Source organism: Cibotium barometz, chromosome 50 (assembly GCF_041138505.1).
Source record: "Cibotium barometz isolate CiBa-2024 chromosome 50, ASM4113850v1, whole genome shotgun sequence".
NCBI classification, from domain to species: Eukaryota; Viridiplantae; Streptophyta; class Polypodiopsida; order Cyatheales; family Cibotiaceae; genus Cibotium; species Cibotium barometz.
Window position 1 is genome coordinate 13943514 of NC_141095.1, and position 17514 is coordinate 13961027.

General features: G+C 37.5%; 1 protein-coding gene across 1 annotated transcript; it reads left to right on the top strand.

Moving 5' to 3' along the window:
• Positions 1-11779: 11779 nt before the first annotated feature.
• Positions 11780-13819, top strand: LOC147609835 (uncharacterized). Its single transcript, XM_086787284.1, has 3 exons — positions 11780-12462; positions 12805-12939; positions 13021-13819. Exons 1-3 carry the CDS (start codon positions 11897-11899, stop codon positions 13142-13144), a joined length of 825 nt encoding a protein of 274 aa, XP_086643410.1. The 5' UTR covers positions 11780-11896; the 3' UTR covers positions 13145-13819.
• The last annotated feature ends 3695 nt before the right edge of the window (positions 13820-17514 follow it).

Genomic DNA, 17514 nt, shown 5'->3' on the forward strand with positions numbered 1-17514 from the left:
AGAATTCTACTATAGAAAACGGTGGTGACTTGTCAGAAGATGCTAGATCCTCAACTTGTTTTTGCACCGCTTCCCACATCTCCCTTGCTACTGCTTCCTCTATTTCAAGAATTTCATCTCCAAAATCCGCGGTAGTCAATGGTTTTGACTCGTCTGCATTGGTATGAGGTAAATCATCTCCTTCAGGCATTTCTGGGAAATGTAGAGATACAACTTCACTTCCCTTTTCCATGCTTGGCATGGCTTCTGGTATCGTCTCTAAGTTAGGCTTCAGAGAAGCAAGTCCTCTTGCATACATAGGTGGCGGGCCGTCTATTAGAGTCTGAGTATCCCTAATCAACTGCTTATGGATGATAGCCAAGTTGATTGTCTCTTCACGAGGGTTGGGATATTCTTGCAGCTTCTTAGGCAGCTCGGTCAGAGCTGTGATCCTACTATTATATGCTTGAAGCGCTGCATCTAAAGGCTCGTACACCTTGTCCACAAGGAGTGATCCTCCTGAGCTTTCCTCAGACTCAGATGCTTTTCCCTTTTGCTCATTTTGAGTTTTCTCTCCTATTTATTTTGTTTTCAACATTCCTTCTAGCTCTTTTGGGATAGAATTTCCTCCATCAGAGCTCTTCTGCTCCTTCGACTTCTTACTCCTCTTGCTGCGTGGTTTATGTCGAGTTGATTTCTTTCTCTCTTTTCCATCTTTGGATAGAACCTTAATCTCAGAGGGTTTCTCAACAACCTCTTTGACATTCTTTTGCGCTTGGGCTCTAGTCACTACTCTTAGTGACACTAGCTCGTTCTCCTCCTCAGATGTCGTGGGTGATGGAATCACTTCAACATAGTTGAGGGGCGCTTTAGCTTTTTGTGCTGCCGGATCCGTAGGCTCCAACAAGCAATCCTTTGGTAGATGGTCAATGCTACACCCTTGGCAAAACCTCTCTATAGGTGGAAACGTAGATGTTGTGCCTATGTTAGCTAAGAGGGGTCGTTTCTTGTTTGGACATTCTCTCGCCCAATGTGGTCCACCACATTCGTAGCATGGTCCTGTTTGTTGCGTGGGGTATAGTCTCTTTGTAGGATATGGTCCTGGATAACCTTGAGTCTTGGTTGGCTGAGATCTTATAAGCATCAAAGAGCTTGGGTCTCCATTAAAGTCATGAACTAAGCTTGGTCTGGTTGGGTTCTCAAAGTAGGGTTCGACAAGAGGATGCTCCATTTCGATGTAGTATGGGTTGAGAGCTAACCATCTCCATTCCTAATTCAGGATTCTCATATTCCACATATCTAAAGGAAGCTGTGCCAGGTGGAGGAGGCTGAGCTCCTAGCACCGGCCGTGCTTGCTCTTGAGCAACTAAGGTTCTCTCATGGTTCACAACTTGCTGCCTAGGTGCAGAGTTGTTTGCTTGTTCCCTTTGTATCCTTGCAATGTGATTGCAGTCTGAAGTCACATGTGTGTAGTTCCATTTACAAAGCTGGCACCACTTCTTTGTTGGTTGATTGCCAACCAATGGTGAGAAGGTTGGGCACTGCTCGGTTTTATGGCTACCTCCACATCCTCCACAGACGTATGATGGTTGGGGTCGGTAGGAAGGTCTGTAGTATTGCCCCATCTTTTTCAATACTATCTCGGCAATTTGATCTGGATTAACTAATGGCACACTAGAGTCAGAGCCCTTCCCAGAGCTACATTTATCATCCGGATAACTATCTTGGTTTCCCATGCCAGTCATGTCAAAGTTGTCACGTAATCCATGGCATCCATGCAACACTCATTGAAGATGACAGGCTTCTTTGCGTACAAGTGAGCGTGAAGCGTCTTGTTTCGTAAGCCTTCCAGGAAGATAGAAATTAATCTCCCTTGGCTTGGCTTCTTATCGTCAGGGCATCGATTGATGTATTGCTTTAGCCTATTTACACAATCTCACACAGATTCTTGATCTTTTTGCTTAAAAGCGTAAATTTGAGCTACCGCATTGTGCTTAATTCCCATTTTTGAAAACGCTGCTATAAAGCTCTTTTCCAGCCCATCGAAAGACCGCTTTGCCTCAGGCTCTAAAGTCTGAAACCATGATAAAGACTTACTCTCTAGCGTCAAGCCAAATCCTTCGATTTGCGTTTGCGTATCCGTGACTTGCTCCGCATGTATAGCTTGCTTAAAAGCTGCTATATGGTCATATGGGTCACCGGATCCGTCATACTTCTTGACAAGCTTTTGTAGCACAGATGGTCTCACTTTTCTAGAATATTCATCGTCATGTCTCCTATATGAGTCTCGACCTCTAAATCTAGGCTCTTCAAATGTCAGTTCACTTGGTCTATGGGGTTCTCTTGGAGGTACATATCCACTTGCTCGTGGTCTTTCTTCTCCCCTAGATTCTCTAATAGCCCCGGGTCTCCTCGTAGGATCAATCGTTGGAAAGATTGGTCCTCTAGCAATTGTTCGCATGGAAGGTGCTGGTCGAGCCACACTTGGGGTTCTAGCTCATGGTGGTGCTAGTGTTTCTCCTCGAAAGGGAGATTCATCTGGACGTGCCGTGTCTAAGGTAGACACCTCAGTGAAAAGGGGCCTTCCTTTCCATGTCATTTCCCTAACCTCTGGCCATTCAAGGGTTCTAAAGTCGTTCCCCCATCTATCATGAACACGCTTAGTGAAACCTTCTAGATGCTCTACAGTTATTGTATGCGTGACTGGAAGCTCTAAGCTCGGGTTGGTTGTTGCAAGATTAGGGTGTCCAGTTTTATCCAGTTTATGCTGGACTGGGACAATGCTTGGAGAGCAAATTTTGGGGGGCAAGGTACTTAAAATGAGATCAAGCAAATAATAGAAAATACGCTTACCCTTAAATTAACCCAATATAACTTAAAATTAGTATAAATTAGTCTAATTAATCAAAATTAATCAAAAATATGATGAAATGATAAACAAATGATCTTTCCATACTTAGAGTGATCCAATTTATTTTTCCATAGATGCACCATTACAAGTACACTAGTCCCTATAGGTTTTAGATGATTCACATCAAAAATGTAATTTTACTAATTAGATTATTAATATTTGCAGGCCTTCTGATAGTCTGGAAGAATTTTGAAAAAGATATCATTAAAAATCCAACCATTGGATTTGTAATTTTTACTAACCACCACATTCTACTAATGTCTTAGTATCTACCCACTCTTTTGATCTACAAGATTGAGGATTTTAAGTGGTAGCTATTATGGGTACAAAAAGTGGCGTATATTATAACGCTTTAAAGACCTTGAAATATTTAAAGAAAAGACAAATATCTTAAAATTTTCTCAAAAAATCAAGTTAAGCTCCATATTATGTGAAGATCTAAGGTACAAAGTGGGAATCTCATATGAGTTTATATGTAAAAGATATTAGCATTTTATGGAATCAGTTCAAATTTGGGACAGGGTGTATACATTGACTTTGTACCTAAGAAAATGAGGACTTATGACTATCTAATGCTTAATCAAATTATGCAACTATATTTCCAACTTTGAATATGATGTTTCAACAAAAGAACTTGAAACAAAATTCCTTCATTTACTAGGAGAGATTAGCCACTAAAGGTAAACAAATGCATGTTTTTTTACTGTTTACAGGGTGCCTGAGTGGACAAAACTGGGCACCCTGATCTTGCAACCACCCGTGCTTAGTGGTTACATAGTAGGTTTCTACCACATCCCTATACACCTCTTTAATTGAGTCGTCTTGATAGATTTTAACTACTGGAATTTCTTTTACTATGTCCCATGGGTTTTTCTTGGTCTCTTTTTCTTTTCCTGTTCTTTCTCTATCCTCCCAATTCCTGTCAGAAAACAATTCTTCAAGTAAAGAAATGGGCGTACCAGGTCTGCGCGATGTTCCTGGCACATTTGGGTCCGATGGAAGCTCCTTTTTCTGCTTTGCTTGTGCGCTAGGTTGAAGTACACCCAAAGCATCCACTTGTTCAAGATTTTTGGTGACCTCGTAGCGTACTCCATTTCTACCCATGTACATATCGTCTTGGTAGTTTACCCATGGTGTTGGTTCAAATGCAGAATGAATGTCTGCAATTTTACAACAAACCGGCTCATTGGATCTTTGTAGATCTCACCGCCATGCGCGTTTGTATACAAGAAATGGAGTCTCATGTTGTCAATCAACTCCCCATGTAATATCACTCTCGGTTCTTGAGAGGCTCTCTGTTTGAGACTCCGAAGATATCTCGAGAATGCTCTCCAAGTTGCCAACAACCGATTGAGTGCCGCTCCCTTGAGTGGTTACCCTAGATGGTGCACTAGTGTTACGTCCCCCTAGTATTGTTCTCGAGCGTAGATGCATATGCTATTTTTAGCACGTTGCAGTGTCCAGTTTTGAATTTTTTTATGTTTTATGTATATATATATATATATATATATATATATATATATATTTAAACCCTACCTAACCACTAAATGCAACTAACATGAATATGTGAGTAAATACATATTTTATTTTATTTTATTTTATTATTATTTTATTTAATAATTACATAAAAATACGAATTATGCTAAAAATACTAATTATGCAGATTACACTAATTATGCAAAAAATTGCAAAAATTTTTTAAAAAATATAAAATATGCAAAAAATGTGGACTCAAAATAAAACACATAATTTACAGATTTTTTTAAATTATTTTTATTTATTTATTTATTTCTATTTTTTATATTATTTTTTTTAAAAAATAATACAAAAAACATGAAAATTGCCTAGTATCCGAAAAACAAAAAAAATAAAAAAAATAAAAAAATAAAATACTAACCTGCACCGGTACCTTATCGCTTCGTAATTTGCGCCAGTAGTGCGCGGCCACCTTATCGCCCTTTTTTTTTTGGCTTCGGCCTCCTCTGCTGTGCCTTCTCCACCTTCGTTGACCCCACCGCTTCCGCTCTCTCTGCTCTATCTTCAACGGCCAGCAGCCCCGGCGACACAGCCCACCTGCGCCCTCTCCTCTGCTGTGCGGCCCCCCAAGAGAGAACCTCCTATGGCCTGATGGCCTGTATGGGTGCTCCTTCGCATGCGTATAAGTAACGGGAGAGAGAAAGCAGAACTCCCTTCCCGTGCAGTAAGTGAACGAGAGAGAGAGAGAGAGAGATTAATCTCGCTTCACGGGTATACGCCAGTAGGTAGCGGCGCTGTTGTGGTAGAGAAAAAGCACAGCAAGGAAAAGCTAGCCTGGCTGTTGTGGGTCAGCCGCCTCGTGCCTTGGCTACACCTTGCCATGTTGAGCACCAGCCCCACCTCGCTTGTTGCCTTATTTGCTCTTTCTTTGCGACTAAGAGCCGCTTCCACTTTCCTTGGTGTGCCAAGCGCCTCTCGTCTTCTCTTGCTTTGCACTCTGGCAGTCGTGCGGGTCGCCTCTTGTACGCTTTGATCACCTTCTCCTCCTCTGCTGACTTCAGCGGCCAGTAGCCCCAGCGACTCCGCTCTCCGCTGACGCCACCTCACCTTCTGCTGCTGCAGCAGCCGCCCTTGCCTCCTTTGCTTCGCCTTCGCCTCCTTATTCACTAATCTACTTTTTCTCTTCTAATCACTAGCTCCGAGATTCCACACTCATGCTAACCCTAAACCTAAAAACAAAAAGAATTAGTGGTAGTAATGCAAGCTTCTCAACCGGTTTTGAGTCTTCTCCCCGGCAGCGGTGCCAATGGAGAGACGGAAGACTCTTTACACTTGTAACAAGAGTAGCATGATCCGCGTGTAGCTCAATCCAATGGGATTTGCATCCCTTTCGGAGCTAGGGATTCAACCCGTACCGGTGCACGGAAGCTTATCCCTTTCGAGAGAGAATGCTATGAACACCACTACCTTGACATAGACTTTACACACAAGCTCAATCTTGCCATAGCTCATTCACTCATCATCCCACTCATTCATGCATCCAATACATACAACTTTTTGTGTGACATTTCTTTAATTTAAATTTTCTCTAAGTTCTTTTGTCTAATTCAACTATGTTTGATTACATTCATCTCTGTTTAATTAAATTCTCGGTTTGTTTTAAACATAAATTTGATGTTAGTGAATCTCTCTCTCTCTCTCTCTCTAATAACATTTAACATTGTTCTATATACACAAGCTTTAGTTTTTTTATTTTATACAATCATAACATATGGTATGATGTTATTTAATTTAAGATAGCTTACAAAAGATGATTATCATTATTCTCATGCCAATATGTTGTATAATGAAAATCAAGGATTTTTAATATATAGACCACTAGTCTAGAGAAAAGTAGTAGTACATTAGGTTGTTACCATTTTGTGTCTTTTATATTGGGTTGTTAATTTTTTAACTATTTTAAACCAACTAATAAAAATTTAAATTTTTTGTTGTTAGGAAATTTAGCTAACATATTCATTGATCAATATCACATTAAGAACGCGTAACAGCCTCTAGGTATGAATTCTTTTTAAAAATGTTAAAAGCAATTCTTGAGGTTTTTATTTTCTATTGTGTAAAGAGAAGTAGCTGAAGCATTTAGGTCAATCATTATGCATTGGAAAGTATCTTTTCTTTATGGATCAGTAGAAAGGTAAAGAAACTTAAACTAGTATTGTTGGGAAAAGGTGTCAAAGGAAAATTTCATGTTCCTTCTCTCTCATGAAATACTTGGTCTATTCAGAATTTGCTTCGCTTGATATTGTCAATAATCAAATTATATATTCTAGGTTATAATATTGGTAGATTCTATATTTTTGATGCTAGTATATCCTATTAAGGGTAGTACCATGAATCAAATGTTTAAATTTACTTCAAAATTTGTAAAGGAGTCTAAGGAGAGACTTTTAAAAAATAACATAGTTATTAAAAATAAGAGAATTCAACCTCCACACATGATTACATATTCTTTTCTTTGACCCAGAGGTACATTTTTTGGAGCGATATATCTTTAAATTTTATAATTGCTAATCTCGAGTCTATCATTATTTCCATAATATTGGTAGATTCTATATTTTTTAATGCTATATCCTATTAAGGGTAGTACAATGAACCAAATGTTTAAATAAATTTACTAAGAATTTCATAAAGGAGCTTAAGGAGAAAATTTAAAAAAATAACATAGTTAAAAATAAGAGAATTCAACCTCCACACACAATTACGTATTCTTTTCTTTAACCCGGAGGTACATTTTTTGGAACGATATAGATCTAAATTTTATAATTGCTAATCTTGAGTCTATCATAATTTCCAATCTTTATATTCTATAATTTTCCAATCCATCATTGCTAATCTTGATTATATCATTGCCAATCTCGAGTCTCAATTTGCAATCCATCTTGAGTTGTTTAAAGATATTAGTATTGGCTCAAAACATGATACAAGAGAAAGCTCTTAAAAATTGCTAATCTTTGGAATTTAGGTTGTATGTTAAGTGAAATTGATTTTAGGAATAGTTTTAGGGCTTTTAAGCTCCAAGCTGGGTGTGTTTAGACTTTTGAAGGTTACCTCCGTTATTCCTACTAATTTATCTTTTATTATGTATATCCTAATTTGCTATATACTTTAAACATGTGTTTAGTGTTCTAGTCATGCTACTTTTGTGAGTGAGGATTTAGTGCAAGTAGTCTCATCAGGATGTGAAGCTTAGATGTAATTGATGCATTGATGAAAATTGCAATTGAAGACCTAGTAAGTTAACTGATTTTGAGTGCGTTAAGAGCATGGGGCTTTGGGCTTCAAAGGCCCACATCAATCCTTATATATAACACTAGGTAAAATGTTCTTTGTTTATTGGTGGTTTCATCTCAAAATAGTTGGTAGTTTTAGTCCTATGATGAGAAGATAACCTACAAGTTTCCTAAAGTTCAAACTTTAAAAAGTCTATCCATCATCACTCTATATAAATAATTAGTATACAACATTATATTTTTGCCTCATTAATTTCTAGCAATATGCCTTTTGTTAATCAACAACACATAAACTTCCCATCCTTTGGAATCTTGATGCTTTTTAAATATGTTGAATCATGAACATAAACATGATCTCTTTTCTTATTTCATATTCTTTTTGTTTATATTGATGTTATTACTTGGTTTTTCTATGAATTTTATGTCTATTTCATCTGTGCTTACTATATATATTTTAACATAAATTCGATGTTAGTGAATCTCTCTCTCTCTCTCTCTCTCTCTCTCTCTCTCTCTCTCTCTCTCTCTCTCTCTCTCCCCCCACTAAATAATATTGGACATTGTCATATGCATGAACTCTTATGGTCTTTTGTTTGTTTTATAATATTTTAAGTTATTACTTTTTATTACAAGTGGATAATACTATTCTTAGGTTATTATGTTGTATTTATAGAATGGAAATCAAGGATTTCTAAACACATACCGACAATTTAGAACAAGAAGTTTGGACCTATGGACTAGTTCATCACCTCCTTGCTCTGAAACATGTAGCCTAAATCAACTAATAAATATCAAACAGAAAATTTTAATGGACATACCCCTTGGTGAGTATCACAATAAAATCATGTAAAAACCTTTGGGTACACATTCTTTTTAAAAATGTTAAAAGCAATTGTCGTCGTTTTTATTTCTCATTGTGTAAAGAGAAGTAGATGAGTAAGAATCTTTGTTAAAGCATTCAGGTCAATCGTTATGCATTGGAAAGTACCATTTCTTTATGGCTTATCAGAAAGGTAAAGAAACTTAGATCAACCATTATTCATTGGAAAACGTACCTTTTCTTTTTATGGCTTATTAGAAAGGTAAAGAAACTTAAGAGTAGGACTATCATATCTTAAAAAGGCATAAAAGGGAAATTTCATGTTCCTTTTCACTCAAGAAGGATTTGGTCAGTTCATTTTTTTCTTTGTTGACCTTATGGAGAAGGATCTATGTATCCCTAAATTCTTAATAAAGCTTGAGACTTTTAGAAGCTGAATATTTTGATAGATTGCCAATTAACTCCTTTTTGTGCACCCTAATGTTATTATAAAATCTATATGTAAGTGAATCTCTAGTGTATGACGTATCTTGGGCTCTAGTGTATGACGTATCTTGGGCTCTAGGTAAGTACAATGCGTTGCAACTTTGTGGAAATAAATGCACTACCGAATCCTTGAAAAAGCTTGATATTATGGATTAAATTTAGAAATCCCGATTGAAATTTGTTATTATGTATATCCTAATTTGCTATATACTGTAAACATGTGTTTAGTGTTCTAGTAATGCTACTTTTGTGAGTGAGGATTTAGTGCAAGTAGTCTCATCAGGATGTGAAGCTTAGATGTAATTGATGCATTGATGAAAATTGCAAATGAAGACCTAGTAAGTTAACTGATTTTGAGTGCGTTAAGAGCATGGGGCTTTGGGCTTCAAAGGCCCACATCAACACTTATATATAACACTAGGTAAAATGTTCTTTGTTTATTGGTGGTTTCATCTCAAAATAGTTGGCAGTTTTAGTCCAACGATGAGAAGATAACCTACAAGTTTCCTAAAGTTCAAACTTTAAAAAGTCTATCCACCATCATCACTCTATATAAATAATTAGTATACAACATTATATTTTTACCTCATTAATTTCTAGTAATATGCCTTTTGTTAATCAACAACACATAAACTTCCCATCCTTTGGAATCTTGATGCTTTTTAAATATGTTGAATCATGAACATAAACATGATCTCTTTTCTTATTTCATATTCTTTTTGTTTATATTGATGTTATTACTTGGTTTTTCTATAAATTTTATGTCTATTTCATCTATGCTTACTATATATATTTTAACATAAATTCGATGTTAGTGAATCTCTCTCTCTCTCTCTCTCTCTCTCTCTCTCTCTCTCTCTCTCTCTCTCTCTCTCTCTCTCTCTCTCTCTCTCTCTCTCTCTCTCTCTCTCCCCCTCCCCCCCCACTAAATAATATTGGACATTGTCATATGCATGAACTCTTATGGTCTTTTGTTTGTTTTATAATATTTTAAGTTATTACTTTTTATTACAAGATGGATAATACTATTCTTAGGTTATTATGTTGTATTTATAGAATGGAAATCAAGGATTTCTAAACACATACCGACAATTTAGAACAAGATGATTGGACCTATGGACTAGTTCATCACCTCCTTGCTCTGAAACATGTAGCCTAAATCAACTAATAGATATCAAACACAAAATTTTAATGGACATACCCCTTGGTGAGTATCACAATAAAATCATGTAAAAACCTTTGGGTACACATTCTTTTTAAAAATGTTAAAAGCAATTGTCGTCGTTTTTATTTCTCATTGTGTAAAGAGAAGTAGATGAGTAAGAATCTTTGTTAAAGCATTCAGGTCAATCGTTATGCATTGGAAAGTACCATTTCTTTATGGCTTATCAGAAAGGTAAAGAAACTTAGATCAACCATTATTCATTGGAAAACGTACCTTTTCTTTTTATGGCTTATTAGAAAGGTAAAGAAACTTAAGAGTAGGACTATCATATCTTGAAAAGGTATAAAAGGGAAATTTCATGTTCCTTTTCGCTCAAGAAGGATTTGGTCGGTTCATTTTTTTCTTTGTTGACCTTATGGAGAAGGATCTATGTATCCCTAAATTCTTAATAAAGCTTCATTTGAGACTTTTAGAAGCCGAATATTTTGATAGATTGCCAATTAACTGCTTTTTGTGCACCCTAATGTTATTATAAAATCTATGCATTATATGTAAGTGAATCTCTAGTGTATGACGTATCTTGGGCTCTAGGTAAGTACAATGCGTTGTAACTTTGTGGAAATAAATGCACTACCGAATCCTTGAAAAAGCTTGATATGGATTAAATTTAGAAATCCCGATTGAAATTTGTTATGTCTTGATTTTCAAGGGACAAACTATCTATTTCAGTTATAATATTGGCAGTTTTCTATAGTTCATCGATGCTAAGACCCATTAAGGGGGTGATACGATAAATTGAATGGTTTTATGCATTAAAAAGCATGGAATATTCCTAGAGGGGGCAAAACTTTAAAAAAGGAACAGTATTTCTCTCTCTCTCTCTCTCTCTCTCTCTCTCTCAACACAACGCAACACAAATGTGTGTGTGTGTGTGTGTGTGTGTGTCTCTCTCTCTCTCTCCATTTTCTTCCTCTTGTCTCTAGCTTTTCTCAGATTCTTCTCTTCCTTGAGTTGGATTGAAGTTAGACAGCTTCCCTAGAGTATTGTCTTTAAGTGGAGAAAGGAGCCATCAGGATCGGGGAGCATTGTCTTTATTTTGATGGGTTGGGAACGGTCGATTTGTTTGCGATCATTGGTGCCTGAAGAGGGGCCTCTAGAACGTATAGCACACTTTGAACCACTACACGCTCTCACATCAAGAGGAGATATAGGATCAAACAAAGGTTCTCGAATGTGAGTGTGAAAGAACACCTTTGGAAAAGGGGGAGGCATGAGAGGGTTAAAATTCAAAATATAATAATGGCGTGTGCGGATCTCGTGGCTTGACCGGCGACTGTAGGTTTGTCGGCGAGGGCGTGTACACACTAGGCCGGCGGCGCCGGGCGGGCAGCTTGAAATGGCTGCGCGATGGGCGCCTCCTTCTGGGCAGGTGTGAACAAGCCAGGGCGAAAAATAAATAAATAATTGAAGGATGAATTAGAGCCCACACATTCCACACAGCATCTCTTAGTGTGTGCAAGTCTGCTCAGATTTGGCCTTTAGCTTTAGGCTTGAATCTATTAATTTTTTTTTGATTTTATGACCTTACCTTATCCTATCCTTAACCTTAATTTTTGATATTATCCATTATGCATCCCCCTTGCCACCAAACTATTCCTCCCACTAGTTGCCCCTTCTCATTTCATCAAACAGCAGCAGCAGAAGAGCCTTCCTCCCCACCCTCCTCTGATCATGCCAATGCCCTATCCATCATTTATAATCACATTGTCATGGAATGCAACAATCCTGCTCACCCCATGGCATCTAGCAATCTTGATGACATTATGGCCGACAAATCGCCGGTCTTCACGCCGGATTACTTATGGGATAATTTCTTGCATCCTTCTGTCTATGGTACCACCCCCATTGCCCATACTTATGATGATGAGGAGATGGCATATCCACATACCATGTGGGATCCCTGGTTGAATGCCACAAACCAACCTCATCCCCTTGATTTCAACAGTTATGATGATGAGGAGGACATGGCATACCCACATACCATGTGGGATCACCGGTTGAATGCTACATACCAACCTCATCCCCTTGATTTCAACAGTTATGATTATGACTCTCCTCCCTTCAATGGAGACCCTGATCCTTCCAACACATCAATGTCGCCGGGAAATTTCCCCGGCGGCATCACCGGCACTCCGGCGACTTATTCCGGCAGCATTGCGATGACGAGTAGTCCGCGAATGGACAACTTGTGCCTGCAATCTTCTGTCTACTCTGAAGCTTCCTCCATTGCCAGCCCACCTCAGCTAGATATGGAGCCTTGGAGCAATCCACTAGAGTAAGCCCCTAGACTCCTTAATCCAGATGATGCAATCATTCAATTAACCTTAATCCACAAGCAAAGCTTACACTATCCAGTCTAATTGCATGTTTGAGCTTATCCCCCAAACTCCTTAATCCAGATGATGCAATCACTCAATTAAGCTTAATCCACAAGCAAAGCTTACACTATCCAGTCTAATTGCATGTTTGAGCTTATCCCCCAAACTCCTTAATCCATATGATGCAATCACTCAATTAAGCTTAATCCACAAGCAAAGCTTACACTATCCAGTCTAATTGCATGTTTGAGTTTTCCATTAACGATGAATTTAATGATTTTTTTTTCTTAAATGTGCAGGACCAGCAGTCATGAGGTTGAAGACACTGAAGAGGCAGTGGCCATTCAAGTGAGATGCAGTTCACCTACACTTGATGATGGCTATGTATGGCGCAAATATGGCCAGAAAAACATCAAGGGCAGGAGGTTCCCTAGGTGAGATGCTGTTAATCTTAAGCTAATCATCATGAAATACCCTCAATCAACTTGCTAATCTAATCTTAATTGCCGCTGCAGGAGCTACTACCGATGTGCTGAGGCGCACTGCCCCATCAAAAAGCATACAGAGATCTCATCGGAGCTGGAAGGCTATGTGGTGATAACATACTTCGGCAAGCACAACCATCAACAGTATAATTAAGAGCCTGAGTGGACATTAACGCCATAATCTGGATTAATTAAGATAACGCCATCTTTGGAGCCACGCAAATCTGACCTTTTGAAGCCGTCTGTGAGCCCATAATCTGGATTAATTAAGATAACGCCATCTTTGGAGCCATGCAAATCTGACCTTTTGAAGCCGTCTGTGAGCCCCCTTTTAAAAATACTCCAAACGAATCTACTACATACCTTTCACACTCGTCCAAACCATGAATCCTAAGCTTTGGCTGGGGACCTTTCACACTTGTCCCAAGGCTGCTGTCCCAAGGCTAACCCCAAGTTTTGTCTATGCTCCTAGGAGTCTTTCGCTGGAGACCTTTCACACTTGTCCCAAGTCTAACCCCAAGTTTTGTCTATGCTCCTAGGAGTCTTTTACGTCCTACAACGAGGTTTTAGGTTTTACCTCCTACAACGAGGCTCTTCACAACGGATGGATGGATGGAAGCTGGAGGACAAACTTGCCCATTCATGTTGGAGAGTTGAAAAAGATAACAATCCCTTGGTGGTCCTCCGGCGTTAAATGTAACCCTGCCCCAACCTATGGTTGATTAGATGTAACACTAACCTATTTTTGGTGAACACCATCCAACCTCCTGTCAAATTGCCTTTACTAATGTCACGACTACAAGTGTTGGAGGCATAAGATTGAGCCATGGATCCCTTTTTGAAGTAAAGGGCATTTAAAAAATTGAGTTGTGATTTTTAGCTTTATTGAATGCTCTGACTAGGTAAAACAAGTTGCAGGAACTATCTTTTCCTACATCCTACATGAACTGTTTTTTCAATGGCCAAAATATGTGGTGACAATAGGTGGATGGAACACAACTCCCAATGATACAAATATGCAACAAGGCCACATGTAACTTTGTTAGATCTTGTTGGCAATCTAGATGTTCGAAATATTAAACACTCTTAGACACTCTCTTTTTAAATCTTAAGCTAATTTGTCATCCACAACAAGTTATATATGTCGTCTTACACCATGTGTAGAATCATTGGATAAACCTGTGCCATGCACATACTTTAACTCTTGAATATAACCAACATATAAAAATAAAAATAATTTTAATTTTAATCTAACAATGCGAAGTCTATCTTCAAGGTATGCAAAAAGCATCATATATAGGATGTTACATTTACATTTTTATCAAAAGAATATCAATTCAAACATGATAATATATCAAAGTAACCACAATTACAACATCATTTCATTAAATGATAATCAATTTCTTTTAAGATGGACGACAAAAATCAATTATGAATAAACACATACATTATATATACAATCATAGACTCTACTAAAAATGATTCAAAACAAATCCTAAATTTCTATACATAATGCAATCGTTGAATAATAAGATACAATAGAGAGATACCATAGAGAGATGATTTAATAAGATACAATAGAGATGATTTAATAAGATACAATAGAGAGATGATTTAATGGCTTAAATAAACTCATTTTTCAAAAAGTGTGGGTAACCTAAACAAAACAAAGAAAAGCTCTAGAGGATCATGAAAACATTGTTTACTTATTAGTGTGCACATGTTGTGCTGGAGTTAATATGAGATGCAAGCTAACACCATCCTTGTAATTGCATTGTTATTGTGCCCTCACATGTACTATTAAAGTCAATATGGGATGGAAGCTTACATCTACTTGACCATTCTTGTAATTACACCATTATCATGCTTTCACATGGTCCATTCTACATGTTAAGTCTCATCAAGCTAGACCTTTAGCAAATTACATGTACTCCCACCCAAGTTAGGGGGCCAATGACATGGTGCCCCCCAAAAGGGAACCATCCCTTCTTGTCTCATACCCCCCCTCCCCCCCCCCCCCCCCCAAATACCCCATTTTATCTTTTTAAGGAGCCAAAATTATTGCACATTTTTTACTTATTAGTGGCATAGTAATTGGCTTCATCTCATTTATTGATGTTTGCATCTTTTGTGGGCTCTTTGTTTACTTCTTTTGGGTATGAAGCATGCTTGAATTGGCCCCTCTTTTAGAGAGTGATCTAGCCAAGTTTTTGCCAAGAAATCACTCACATTTAGTATCCCCTATTTTTATGAAGCCAAATATCTCCTTAAATTTTGAAACTGGTGATAGATTTGAGTTTTATTAGAAAGCGGATTTTATTTAAGTTAGTTTGTGAGTTTTTTAAAGTCAAATATTGCTTTCAATGCTAATTTTCCACCCAAATGTTTTTTTTTAAAAAAAGGCTCATGTTAACTGATATTCATATTATATTTGATTCCCAAACATATAGCCCAGAAACAAAACTTATCCAATACACATATTATGCACATGTATAGTTTTATTGTGAGATGCAAAAACTTAATTAATACATGTAAAGTTTTATTGTGAATGTCAAAAAATTAATTGTGAGGATGTATACATCCTAGTATCTTAAGAATACATGACAATGTCAAGATTTTACCTTTACAACTTGGACTATTTAGATGAATAAAATTTTCCCAATGATAAGCTAGCTATTTATAATGAACAAAAAATTCAACGTATACTTAGCAATAAAGCATTTAGTAAAAAACCTACTTCAAGGTAAGATATACACATTAAAGTTGCAAGTTCATACAATCTATCACTAAAATTGTGTGTAGATTATTTTACATTCTATACTAAAATTTTACGTTTAATAAAGCATAAAAAGTAGAACGAGAGCCCTCAAATCCAAGGACCATAATGTCCTCCCATTGACCAAAAACCAAATTATTAATGTTTCATAGTGCTCCATATACATAAGTGCGGCACACATCACGAGTTTACAAAAGCTTTATGGAGGCCTCATTATTCATGTAAATATATCTTTCCATGGGTCTTTTCTATTATTCATAGTATCTTTATGCACCTCTTCTTTCATTGTCACCCAAATACCGGATTTTTTTTTTTTGCCTAAGAAGGGAGAATAATGAAAAAGCAACCATAAGAAGGAATAATAATGAAAACACAACCAAAAAGAAGTCAAAAAACAAAATATAACCTTAAAAAAGGAATGAAGGAAAAATTACTTTATACCCACAAAATTAGAAAAACTCAAATAGTTACTACATAGAAACATAAAAGAAGATCCGTTTGGACCGCCAAAGAGCTTGTATTCGTATTCTCAACTAACAACACCCCTGTTCAAGTCAAGAGCTTACCTTAGCCTTGTGGAATCATGTGTTATTGGGCTTTACCTTAGAGTTCTAAATTGCAACTTCCCCGATGTGGGTGCGCTAGCTCGTTCGTCACATCCTCACTTTATTGTCAAACCAAAATTCTGCTTTCTAAAGGGGTGAAGAAACATCTCTCTTTGCCTAGATGGAGGCAAATAGAGATTCATCTTCTTGCAATGGTTTTCCCTCACAAAATGTGGAGGAAGAAGAAACAACTAAATACTACAAGAAAACCATTCAAACAAGCATCCATCTAGCATGCATGAATATTAGTATGAGAAGAATGTGAGGAAGAAGGTGAGATTGAGCTCCTTGCAAACAAACACACACATGCAAGAGTAGACAAGCACACAAGAGAGATAAATAGCTGGATTTTCTTCTATTCTTTACTCTTCTCTACAACCATAACATAAAGATAAGAGGGCATACTATAAAGGAAAGTACTCTTCTACTTAAACATACAAGGTCGGTGCATAGTGTGAACTCAACTACATGAGCTAACACTATAACTATACCATAACTCTAGTGAACCAAAGTGGCTGCCAGCCCATAAACAACTGGTGACATATCACCCATAATCTCACCAACCATGCCACTAGCATAAGTGCAGAGCTGTCATCCTTGGCGTGTCATGAATCACCTATATTTGTACTAGTTGAGCTCAATACCTTAGCACTTCCCCTCAAGGTCAACTCCATATCATGCACTTCCCCTCAAGGTTAACTCCATATCATGCACTCCAAGCAAGCGCTTGGACTTGTGGAGCTTCTCTATACCTAATGCCTTTGTGAAGATGTTAGTTGCACGATCCTCTGTGCTCACCAAATCCACATGACTTGGTAGAACCTTTTGCCTCACAAAGTGATAATAAATCTCAATGTGCTTCGTCCTAGCATGATACATTGGGTTACTTGCCAACTATACATGCTACTTATGTTGTCACAATAAATGGTAATAACAAGTAGCTTCTGCTACCAAGATACCTCACATACCTATACATAGTAGGGTGCTCCAAAATATCACCAATATGTGCGGTTACTTTAGGCCTACATGTTTTTCAGCCACCACTGAAGATTAACATGGAAAATTTATTTATGCCATGTCAATGTCTACAATCACACCTATACTATGTGCAAACATTACTCCCTTCACTTCAAGCATGTTTAC

Excerpts from the sequence above, each read along its gene's own strand:
- LOC147609835 (XM_086787284.1), top strand. The coding sequence starts at position 11,897 with ATGGAATGCAACAATCCTGCTCACCCCATGGCATCTAGCAATCTTGAT. Across the intron at positions 12,463-12,804 it reads CCTTGGAGCAATCCACTAGA|GACCAGCAGTCATGAGGTTG; the intron begins GTAAGCCCCTAG and ends TTAAATGTGCAG. Across the intron at positions 12,940-13,020 it reads AAGGGCAGGAGGTTCCCTAG|GAGCTACTACCGATGTGCTG; the intron begins GTGAGATGCTGT and ends TTGCCGCTGCAG.